Source organism: Poromitra crassiceps (genome assembly GCF_964638095.1).
Source record: "Poromitra crassiceps genome assembly, chromosome: 9".
Lineage (NCBI taxonomy): Eukaryota > Metazoa > Chordata > Actinopteri > Beryciformes > Melamphaidae > Poromitra > Poromitra crassiceps.
The window spans coordinates 51,961,930-51,974,507 of record NC_139630.1 but is presented as its reverse complement, the minus strand read 5'-3'; the positions used below and the strand labels follow the sequence as shown (position 1 = coordinate 51,974,507).

The window sequence follows — 12,578 nt, the reverse complement described above, 5'->3', positions numbered from 1 at the left end:
CACTCACTCACTCACTCACACTCAGGCACACACACGTGTCTTGATGCAGCTTGTGCTACATATTGCATCAGCATATTTCGCATTGCAGATGGTCCCTAACTGGTTGCTCTACTGATCCAAAAGCTGCTACATGTCCTTCTACTTTACGTGCTACTCCATTGTGACACAGTGCTTGCAATCATACAGTATCGAAAAGGAAAACGGAACACACTTGTGCATTTGTCATTGTCCGTTGCTGCGAAGTTATGAAGCCCTTCTGCCATTTAGTCTCTGTGGCCTCTTGGAAGTTCGACATCTGTCGGAGGCTTAAGTGGAAGAAGGAGCAGTGGAATGTTCTGAAGGTCGGGGGAGGTCGTGCACAGGGACGTTGGCTCGGTCTGATGTTTGGCAACGTGGTGGGAATCTCAGCAGGACCATCAGAGGAGAGGAGGAAGACAGCGATCCTTGTCCTCGCCGTTCCAGGGATCCCTGGACGTGACGTAGCAGCAGGATCTACGACTCCGAATCCTGAAGGAATCAGAAAAAAGGATATCAATTTAGACATGGAGCAATTAACACGATTATACTATCTGCACTTCTTGAAGTCCGTCCCCGTGTCCTCCAAATCCTAATACAGAGCAGAATATGTGATCTTTATTGACATTCAGTTTAGTGCATGTCTCATGTTACATTGACAATCTTTGTGAATGTGTGTATCTGCGTGCATGCTTTATACCAGTGGTTCTCAAATGGGGGTCCGTGGCACTTTGCCAGGGGGTCCGCGAAAAGTTGTCAGGTAAAAAAAAAAAAAAAAAAAAGTTTTTTTTGTTAAAAAATAAAATGCTACATGTTACTTATTCCTTCTCAAACTACTTCCTACATGGTGCTAGTCTATCAAAATTTCTTGGGTGTCATTGATTGTGTTGCAAAGTGGTTTTCTGTACTCTTGACAAATTGTGATATTGTATGTCGCTTTGGACAAAACAAAAGCGTCTGCTAAATGACGTAATGTAAATGTAATGTAATAAAAACTATATATATATATATATTTTTGCAAAATCTTGATAGTTCAACGAAAATAGTTTATGCTTTAAATCTAAAATGGTTCATGGATTACATTCTAATAACAAACCTATCAAATTAGAAGTCAAGCACGTTACCGTGGAAACAATTAAGCTTAGCCCAAAATCACAAATCAGAATGAGGTGATGACCAACACAGGTGCAAGCAGAACACTAATGAGTGTTTCCAAATTCCATGACTGGAAGTTGGAAACTCTCATTAGTGTTTTTGCTTGCACCTGTGTGTTGGTCCTGCCTTTTCAACACAAAATGGCCACCATGAAAAGGGTCCATTGTTCATGCCTGTCATCACACATTTTTGTGTGATGTCACACTGATGACATAATGACTGATGACCTCACAAGGTCTGTTAATCGGTGATTTATGATATTATTAGACACTCGCTCCTCCACCGCTACGTGGGCTCAAAAGTCGCTCGCCCCGATCGCGACTCTTCTCGTTCCTGGCGTCGCAATGGTGGAATTTGCTCGCCCCTTCGGTCAGAACGGCCGAATCACTGCCAATCTTTCGGCGGAGACTAAAAACTCACCTTTTCAGGCTACACCTGGGCCCTTCTTGAACTAACATTTTTCAATTAAAAAAAAAACAAAAAAACAAAAACGAATGCTACATGTTACTTATTCCTTCTCTAACTACTTCCTACATGGTGCTAGTCTATCAAAATATCTTAGCTGTCATTGATTTTGTTGCATACCGGTAGTTGTTTTCTGTTCTGTTGACAAATTGTGATATTGTAAGTCGCTTTGGACAAAAGTGTCTTAGTGCTAAATGACGTAATGTAAATGTAATGTAATGTAATGTAATGTAATCAGTGACCAGTTGTTGATGACATCTACATGCTATCGTGAATGAGTGGGGAGATCAGACCACCAACGAGATAGTCCGCCAGATGATGGAAATGAGCGGCATGTACAGTCTGGACAAACCAGGAGACTTTACCATTATTATGGATGTGCAGGATAGTAGGATAGTGGCTGCCATGATTCACCCGGGGGTGGTAGGAGAAACGATCTCCCACAGAGACTGACTGAAGAGACCGTTCAAGAAGACAAAAGGCAAAAATGCTGCCCACACCAGCCAAGTTCCACTACGTCTTCAATTTGAGACTTGTCCAGGATCTGGCAAGGAATGTTAAACATCAAGGCAGAAGAGTGTGATAATATCCCTGCTCTATTGGACGGACACACCGCAGGTTTTTCGGCTGCATCCTAATTCTGTTATCCCCGTAACAGACAAACACATTGTTTACAACTTGATGCTGGGGAAACTGCCCCCCAATTATGTGCCTCATGAGGTCAAAGCCAGGCTGGTGAAGCTGGGAGCTCGGAACCCTATGAACATCTGATTCTCCTGATGATGACATGTCTAAACCGTTAAACAGGAGTCTGTTGACATCCGTTTATGGCTAATTGTGGAAGTGACTCATACACGTCCGCAGTTTCACAATGGGTTGCGATTCATAAAACGGAACAATGCATCCGTGCTCACACCATGTGGTTTTATAAATCTGAAGGAAAGACTGTGTGTATGTTTTCAATGTCGTGCATAAGAGTCTTGAATCTACACGGACTTTAATGCATCTATGTTTGAAAATCCTTGCGTAACTTTATGTAGCCAGGTGTCACTGCTAATCATGACGCTCACATCTCAGATTTAAGATTCTGATGTCGTTGTATATGCATACATAATATACATGTGTGTGTAAATGTTTTAGCGTGGTATGGAGGTTTGTGCGGAAGGTTATGGACCGGTATATGAACGTAAGAACCAGGAGCTAGGGCTTTTAACCAAAGTCAGATTCCTTGTATGTGTTACTTGGCCAAGCTGATCCTGAAACTTTCTGCAGGCAAAATAATAGCTGGTCGACAATCAAATCTGTGTTAACCGAGTTACCCAATCAGCCTCTAGAACAGAGACAGACAGAGGATGTAATTGAGGGGAAATCAAATAACCATCCATTAGTGATCCGTGGAAACTAGCTTCCCTGATGTTTGCCAGACAACTGGATCATACCATGGTTTATATAATTCTGCATTATTAAAAAACCAAGATCAAAACAGGCACTTAGTTACAAGGAATCCCAAAATGCATGGGCCATCGCTATGGATAAGAATGTCATAGAGTCAGGATTTGAGGGGTGGGTTGGGGGAGTGGCTAGTTCGGAGGATGTGGGCAGTGAGGGGGGGTGATCAGTAAGGGGGCGGGGCTAGGGAAAATGGGCCGTAGCTAGGGATAGGACGTCATAGAGAGTCGGGGTGCGGGGGTGGTGGGGTAGGGGAATGGGTGGAACTAGGGGCTGTGTTGGCAGAGGCATACAACCACGAGGCGGTTATGTCTAGTTTGCTTCAGGACAAGCTGACCTGCAAAAACCAATCAATCACACATAAACGGAATATTTCCGTCTTTCCGTCTTTGCAGACGCTTGTGCTGCTGATCCAGCAACATAGATAAATGGTAGGACAGAGTTGAGGCTGTATGATTTATGCCCGTGAGACAGTGCAGAGTAGTGTGTTTGTACGTGTGTGTGTGTGTGTGTGTGTGCGTGTGCGTGTGTGTGTGTGCGCGTGCGCGCGCGCGTCACAAAGCCACACATGTGCACTTCCCCTTACTTTAACTGAGGGTTTGGAACCGAGACCCAGGAATGCAAACACAGTGTTGTTCTCCTTTGACAGGAAGAAATCTTCATAGTCCTGAGGGGGGAAAGACAAAAAATAGAGAGATGCGCCGTGTTACATAACCCCTACGAGTTTGAAAGATCGTTGTAAACATCCCTGTCCAGAGACGAACATCGTCCCACTGCGGCTTTGAATGTGTCAGTCACTGACCGCCTCACTCAGGCGTCTGTCAGGATGTTGGATTACCTTCTTGGCCAGAGAGAGTGAGGGCAGGCCGAGCAGATAATCTGTCCCACCCGCCAAGTGGATTACGACAGGATTAGCGTGTAGCTAGCATGCAATCTCAGCGGAGGACATGAACTGGCAAACTGTAACTGATCAAACTCATCGACAAACATATCTAGCACAATAGTAGCTATAACATGCATTGGTGTAAAGTACGTTTTGGCATTATCAGCATTACCTTGTGCAGAACAATTGGTACAAACCCAACACATGCACAATGTACTCTCCAAGATCAAATGTGCAAAAAATGCTAGGACAGAACACTCAAGATCTGTACGAGTAGGGATGGGTATTGTTTCGTATTTTCCGATACGGTGCCTCAACGGTGGCTGAATAATTGATACTTTTTTAAATTGATTAATTGATTCATTTATTTTTTAGAAGATTTGAAGTGCCGTGCTCCAAATTATAATGACACCGGTTTTTCGGAGCACCAGGGGTGAGGGGGGATATTTGGCATATGTCGCACTTGCAACACGGTAATTTTAGTACCAGTTGTAAAGGTATCGGTACGATAGTGGGGTACCGGGTTTTGGTACTCGACCCTAGTATGTACAAGGCTGCGTAACAAAGGCTAACACTGGTCATGACAGACTAAACACCCCGATATCCATCCACCATACCCCACAGTAGCGATCTTCATTGAAGATCCGTGGTGGCAGAGGGTTGCCCTTCTCCGGCTGCTTGTCCTTGGGGATGTTGCGGTACATCCAGAGCCTCTGCTCCTCCAGCATGGTGATGTCCACTTCCTGGAAGCTGATTCGATTGGCCTCCAGGAAGCCCACCACCGCCTGCTGATGCTTCTTGACCTGGAGGAGGAGAAAGGAGTGGACAAGGAAGGAATGAAGGAGAGAAGAGAAGAGTTGACTTGAGTGTAGGGTTTAGGAGAGGTGGAGAGAAGGTCAAGGAGGGGGGGGGAGAGAGGGGATGTTAGAGCTCAAGGATAAGGATGAACTCAATGACCAAGATACAGCACTTTGCAACAGTAATCGCTTCTATCTATCTGACTGGAGGTACAGTTTGGACTTTGTCCCTTTAAATGTTTAAAAATAGTTCAGACTATTGGTTATAGAAGAACACAGCTATGTCAACAGGGCTGTCAAAAGAATATTCTATATTCGAATATATATTTGAATATAAAGATTAAAAGAATATTGGAATATGAAAAGTAATATTCGAATATATATATATATATATATATATATATATATATATATATATATATATATATATATATATATATATATATAACATTTAACCAGGTAAAAAAAACCTGACCAAGAGGGCAACATAAAAACATACATCGTTTGCCTGGTTATTTAAAAACATTTCAAGGCTACTACTAGTAGGCTACTACTGTATTAGTACTGACTGAATAAATGTGGGGGGGGGGGAAACAATGTTTATGTTGACTTTTTTTTTAATGTTCAAATAATATAAATATACAAAGTAGTTATATAAGCTCTTTGGTTGTATTGGTTTGCACGCACGCAAAAAAAAAAGTATATATATATTTTTTTTAGTATTCAAATATATTCGAACAAATATGATTTGCTTAGAGGGAATATTCAAATATGATTTTGGGACAATTTTGACAGCCCTGTATGTCAATGGCCCTCTCATGCTTTATCTCAAAGAAACTGTGTGTGTGTGTGTGTGTGTGTGTGTGTGTGTGTGTGTGTGTGTGTGTGTGTGTGTGTGTGTGTGTGTGTGTGTGTGTGTGTGTGTGTGTGTGCGCATGACATCCCTCTATCTCTGTACACTGGTCTTGGTCAAGGGGTCGGGTGTTTAATAGTCCAGAATGAGCGGGAACGGTAAGGTGACACTAACCCAACCAGGCAGATTCACTCTCGTACACACACACTCTCATATGTAACAACACCCTCACACACTCTCATATGTAATAACACCCTCACACACACACACACACACACACACACACACACACACTCTCATATGTAATAACACACACACACACACACACACACACACACACACACACACACACACTCATATGTAATAACACCCTCACACAAACACACACTGTTCAATATACTGCATGATCTCTCTGTGTCTGATGGTAATGGGGACATTAAGAGGGATCATTGATTATTGTGGGAGCTTAGATTTGAAATTGGAGAGCTGGCATCCTTTTCCTGCACCTTTAATCTTGTCTTAAGTCAATATACTGCATGAGATGTTAGGAGTGGCACATTCAACTGTGCACTTAAAGGCTGGGTGGGATATACTGTAACTTTGTATGATTGGGAGGTTAGATGTCGTCATGTAGGCCTAGTGCAATCATTATCCAGTCTATAGTCAGAATGGGAGGTTGGCCACAACACGTGTTATTGTACTGTACTGTACTCTGTATGCCTACAGTATGGATGAATTCATGGATCTCCTTCCCAAGTGTCCTTCCCAAGACAAAAATATGTCCGGAAATGTCCCTCAATGGACTCGCAATTGAGAAACTTTTTTTTTTTCTTTGTCTGAGACCATCGCGGGGAGGGAATTGATTTAAGATGGAACCCCACCCTTGAACTTTCCCAGCTGTGGTCTTGGGATGGCTGCAACAGGCCCCTTGTTTGTGTGTGGGTGAAATCGTGTGACCGTGTGCACGAGTTTGAGGGGGAAAAAACAAGGCTAATCTTAGAAAGGACGATAGAAAACTCCCACAGTATGTTGCGCGTGCGCGTGCACACACACACACACACACACACACACACACACACACACACACACACACACACACACACACACACTCGCGCACACACACAGCTGTGGAGTACATTACCGAAGTTTTCCTTCTTCTCTATGTTTTGTTTGAAAGGACTTAATATAATAATTCATTGAATAATAATTATAATCATTTTGGTCAAAGCTCATTAATATGTTTTTTTTTTTTGTTCATTCACCGATAATTAAAGCATTTCCAACACTCAAATAATTTCACATTGTCAGCGTCATCCATTCTATAATAATTCATTCGTGGATTCCATTTGTTACAACATCCACTCAGAATTCTACTTTGCAACCATTGTGATCATCCATTGTGAGAAATAATGTATTCCAATTGATCTGTGGTGACACAGATTCTAGCAATTGTATGTTTGAGCATTCATTAATATCACAAAGAGCCGACGACTCATTACAATTCAAGAGCAAGGGAGTGTGAATGAATATAAACAGACTTGTCTTGTACGGTTAAATATTACTTGCTTTCTGGATTTTGCCCCAAAAATCTCTCTCCCCAGGAATTCTGTATTGTCGAGATGAAAAAGACAGATGGGAATTTATTGTGTGTGTGTGTGTGTGTGCGGGGGGGGGGGGGGGGGTATGTACTGTGCGTACATTATTTTAAGGATGGTGAGGACCACAATGGAGCTATTGTCTAGCCTTAAATGGGAGTGACAAAAAAGGGATTGTTCTGGACAATCAGTTACAGAGCCAGACACACACACCCACACCCACACCCACACACACACACACACACACACACACACACACACACACACACACACACACACACACACACACACACACACACACACACAAGAAATCTATTGTGTCTTTGAAACATGCTACCTCAGTGTGCAGCTGTAAAACAAACTTAATAGCCACCACAAGCGGTAAATGAACTGTGGGGGATATTAACTGTGAAATTGTCTCTCTAAAGGCTGATTTGTTCAGGTCAAAGGTTAAACAATCATATTAGAAGCATCACTATGTATGTATGCATGTGTATATGGCACATTGCTTTTCTCCAGTAGAAATGACATGGTCTTCTTCTGAGCTGAAAGGGCAGCAGCATGTTAACTAAATAATGAAAGAGCTTCCCCTGCTGACTGTGAGTGAAAGTGTGCGCACAGGGAAGGACCTAGCTAGATTTAGCTTTCCTCTCTGAGTCTGTGTGTGTGTGTGTGTGTGGGGGAGGGGGGGGGGGGGGGCATTATCCTGAATGTCAATATAACAAGAGAGACATGCAATCGGGCTGGGGGTAATTAACCGAAAATATATCGAAACCCGACATTTGGAACCTTTAACTGACTTAATCTTGATCATGTCAATTAATTAATTAATTAAATTAATTAATGTTGATTTAGTTAATACTTTCCCAAAATTAGCGAAGCTGTCGGCATGGAGGATGTCACGAGCGAAAACACAGCCAACAAACAATACAGTACAGTTAAGTAGCCTACAGACCTTGTCAGAGACCTATGAGGGCTGTGTTTAAAAAAGGGAGTATCAAATAAATGATGATTCATTAATCGTAATCAAGGAAAAAGTTTGAAATCATCGTGATATTGATTTGAAGTCCTATCGCCCAGCCCTAACATGCAAGCACATCTGGAGCTAGGCTGCATCATGTAATTCAATATATATGTAATATAATCAACCCATAATCTAAGTACCTCCAAACCCCCCTCTAAGGCAGTGAAAGGGTCCATAGATCATTTCGATGGTAGTAAAAAGAAAAGTCCAAGGATTAAACATCGATGTCAAAAGGTGGAGGATACGTTCCAAATCACCACTGAGGAAGGTGGATGTGTTCAAATGGAAGGAGGCACGGATTTCTCTCAGATGTAGTGATGACGCTTCTTAATATCTGCTGTGCTAAGATGCTAACATGCACACAAAGATGACCAAAAAGGAAAAGGTTTCCCCAACTAGGGCAACTTGATCCTTTCAGAGAGGGGACTATTTTGCACTTTATTCGTTCTGGGCATTTGATTTACACGCTAGTAGGAAATTCACCTTACCTCACTCTCTTTTCTTACTCACATCTCTCACACCCAATCTCTCTCACTCCTCCTTTGGCTCTCACCCCCCCAGCACAAGTCAGTTTGCAGTAATTAATCAGATGAGGTTATGGTGTCACTTCCCATCACTCTTCTTTAATCAGTCGCCTCTAATGCAATTCAGAGCAAATTACATTCACATGAGCTCAACACTCACAACAACGCTGACCCCAATGCTATAGGCTTATTCAAGTGTCCAGAAATCTCCTTGTGTGCGTGTGTGCATGCATGCATGCGTGTGTGTGCGTGTGTGTGTGTGTGAACGACGTATGTGTCATAGGGTTAAAAATAACTCCTTTGTAAACACTTAAAAGATTGTGTTGCCCTATTCCAGAAACGGAGCACGCTAACATAAATATACTATTACTCATGTGTCCCATTACCTAAGACTTTAAGCATTCACTCAAGAGTTTTGTTTGGCGATTATCTGCTCATGTCCTCTATAACATCAGCTAGGCTTTCTTTCTCTGTGGCACACAAATGTCCCATCCAAACAAGGATACTTATATCAATCAGTTTTAATGAAAAGAGAGCTTGTCACCCATCTGTGTTGGGAATGTCAGGTGTGTAAGTGCATGTGTAGGCTATGTGTGTTTGTGTTACACCCTTATATTTTCTAATCTCTAATTGGAGGGAACTGAACTGCCGATCAGAAACTGCTGCTCATTCATAGGAAGCTTTCTGTAGAGAGACTAGCCCCATTTCTCCCCTCGTGCATCACCTCTGGCTCTGGTACTCGGTCCAGTGTTGCTCTCTGTCATGTGAGGTACCAAGGGGAGAAAAGGGTTTCTTACCCGTTCCCGACGTCGTATCGCAGATTTTAAGATATTATATTCCTCCTCTTACGGATAACAGTTTGTCCTGAGGTGTTAAAATGATATTCTGCAATAAAACAACCATTTAAATCCAGTCTTTCGACAGCCTGTGCCGAATTTAGGACAGAGTGCCGAGAGGAACGTTGGGAGTTTGAGCATTTCATGAGGCGTTTTGCTTCCCAGGGTGTGCTGGAATTGTTCACTGCGTCGCCGTATTCGTGTGACGGCAAGTTGTTTGCTCGCCGCGTGCAAGCAGAGCACCGTGATAGTAATATATCAAACACACTCTGCTGTAAATTCGGCACCTGGCTTTCGAAATACCGGATTTAAAACGGTTGTTTCACAGCGGAATATCATTTTAACACCTCCGGACAAACTACCGACATCCGTAAAGCTGCCTCCACACGATGAGCCATCTTCTATTCTCTCACCGCCAGGTAGAGCGGAGAAAGGTCAGCGCCGCGGTAAGTAGGTCAAAGTTGAAACAATTTGAACTTTGAGCGCAGATTTGAGCGGTACGCTACGACGAAGTGTAGCGCTGCCACATAGTTGGGAGGCATCGCTCCCCCCATAGGAAACAACGAGACAGCAGGCGCAGAGCTGTTTTACCGCGGATCATGTGTGTGGGGGCTTAAGAGGAATAGAATATCTTCATATCTGCGATACGATGTTGGAAACGGGTAAGAAACCGCTTCATCCCCTTAGTAGGCACAGCATGGAGCGCTACGCTGTGTGACCGAATCCCAGAACCAGAGGCGATGGACGAGGGAACAAATGGGGCTATATAGAGAGCAGCATATACAGGCATTAAGAATAGATATCCTGGTTGAGCGCAGATGGACGAATCATTGCTTGTTTGCCATGCACTAAAACATGCACTTTGCTCTGCATGAGAAGGTGATATTTTTTAAGTAGGCCTACAGCAGGTTTAGGGCTATTCAGCTTCTCTACTTTGAAAGCATGACTCTGCAAGATGTAGGTAGGCTAGCCTAATCTACTGTAGTAGGCTATACAATATCTGTGAGCTATTCAAATTTGGATTTGAAATGCCTACCCCCTTTGCTTTCAAGATGATTCTATCATGGACAGTGGCCTCGTACCAGACAGATGGGGTATACCATGGGTAGCCTATAAAGAACTGTGCTGAAAAGCCAACGGAATGGTTTGAAATCATTTGTTTGTAGAATAAATGAGTAGCCTACCTATAACTATGTTAAATGAACGATGCTGGGGCGTAGCCTGGGTACTTTTGATGTTTGTGTAGTAGCCCCCAAGCCATAGGCGCGCTCTAGCCTACATCAATCAACATTTTGCTTTGTAGTTCCTTGCGCAGGTAGGCTATAGCAGGGATCGCGGAACCGCCCGGGCCACCCGGGCCGCGGCCCGGGTACTTTTCAGTTCCCAAAAAAAAAAAAAAAAAAAATTTTTTTTTTTTTTTTTTTTAGATTTTTTTTTTTTTTTTTTTACATTAAACCTCATTTACTTATTACACTCGACTGGTTGTTTTTCAGATGTGATGTGAATCTAAAGTGAACTAAACAAGTCAGATCCACTATAAATGTTTTTCAGTAGATGCTGTGATGTAGCCACAAGAAAGGTGCAATATTAATGTTTTTCAGGAGATGGCGATGTTGCTAGCTATAGGTTCTAAACAAGAAATGTGGTTCAAATGTTTACAGTAGTTTTCCTTTCTTGCTGCACTACAATGTTACAATGCTGTGAGACAGGCCCGGCGTTGGAGGGGGGCCTGACCGGGCCGGGCCCCCCCATTCCCTAAACTGGCCCCCCCCATTCAAATTTTTTTTTTTTTTTTGTGTGTGCTAAAAACGTTTTTCCGTTTTTCTGTTTTAAAGTTTAAAACAGAATCTGGCTGTCATTAGGCATTGATTAACTGAATGCTATTGCTAACTGTTACTTTGAACCTCCATTTGCAATGATTCTGGCTGGATATTAATTAACTATTGTAAATTTGTCACAATGAATGCAATTTGTGCACAATGTGTAAATACATTTAATATTAATTGTTTAGGCCTATTTGTAAAGTCACAACACATTAGAGATGTGTGTAGTTCCTCATAGATTTAGCCTCTTCCTTTTGCTCTCAAATGCACCAGTTTGACGAATTTTACTTTAAAATGTACAAAATCTTCTTCCGGGGGAGAATCCCCCCGGACCCCCCTTGGCCCCCCCAAGCTAGGGGCAGGCCCCCTCTGTAATTTGGTTCTGGAGCCGGGCCTGCTGTGAGACGGAGCTAAACACAAAAGATGCAATATTAATAGTTTTTCATGAGATACTCAGTATTTAATATTAATACTAATACTAATAATAGAAAAGGAGAAGATCCTGAATAATGACATCACAACAGTATAATCCTAATGTTAATTTAAAATTAAATATTCTTCTAAATATGGATAAAAGTCCAAAAAACATAAAATTTTCTTCGGCGCTGCCGAGATTCGGGGGGGACTCGCCCCCCCGACGGGGGGACATGCCCCCCCCGACACGCCCCCCGGCCCCCCCAAGTTCAGATGCGTTCCGCTATCCCTGGGCTATAGCAACCTTCCACATGACATTGACTTTGTATTATGCATTCCCTCTTAACGTGCAAGCAAATGCGATAAAGCACTCATCTTCATAAGATCAATAAATACTCACCGCCACAGAGCCAGTCGAGGAGGCGATGTAAACCTTGATGACCATTTTAATCCCAAATGTCGGGGACGACAAACAAACTCTCTGGGAATGCTGATCGAGTCCCACCTCAGAAACCGTTTATTATCAAAATAACGACTCTGGATCGCCTGCGCCTGGAACTGTTAGATGAGAGCAGAGGCGCGTCTCCAATATTTATACTGAGCCATGATAATTCAGCGTGCACGACTGCTGCGTGCTGCGCTCACTCAGCGCTCCTCTCCAGTGTCAAGTCACGGAGAATAACCTTTACTTCCGCTTATAACTTTCAAAATAAAATCCAAATAGACAGGGAAAATGTTAGGTGTC

At 42.8% G+C, this 12,578-nt stretch overlaps 1 protein-coding gene across 1 annotated transcript in view; it reads right to left on the bottom strand.

Moving 5' to 3' along the window:
• Positions 1-12,347, bottom strand: part of sh3bgrl2 (SH3 domain binding glutamate-rich protein like 2) — a 12,514-nt gene extending 167 nt beyond the window's left edge. Inside the window, exons 1-4 of the mRNA XM_083642627.1 lie at positions 12,234-12,347; positions 4,585-4,770; positions 3,671-3,751; positions 1-507 (exon numbers count right to left, since the gene is read on the bottom strand). The exon at positions 1-507 is cut by the window's left edge and continues 167 nt beyond it. Of these exons, the coding sequence (XP_083498753.1) occupies positions 493-507; positions 3,671-3,751; positions 4,585-4,770; positions 12,234-12,278 (327 nt within the window). The 5' untranslated portion in view covers positions 12,279-12,347 and the 3' untranslated portion in view covers positions 1-492. The remainder of the gene's footprint in view (positions 508-3,670; positions 3,752-4,584; positions 4,771-12,233) is intronic.
• Positions 12,348-12,578: the final 231 nt, after the last annotated feature.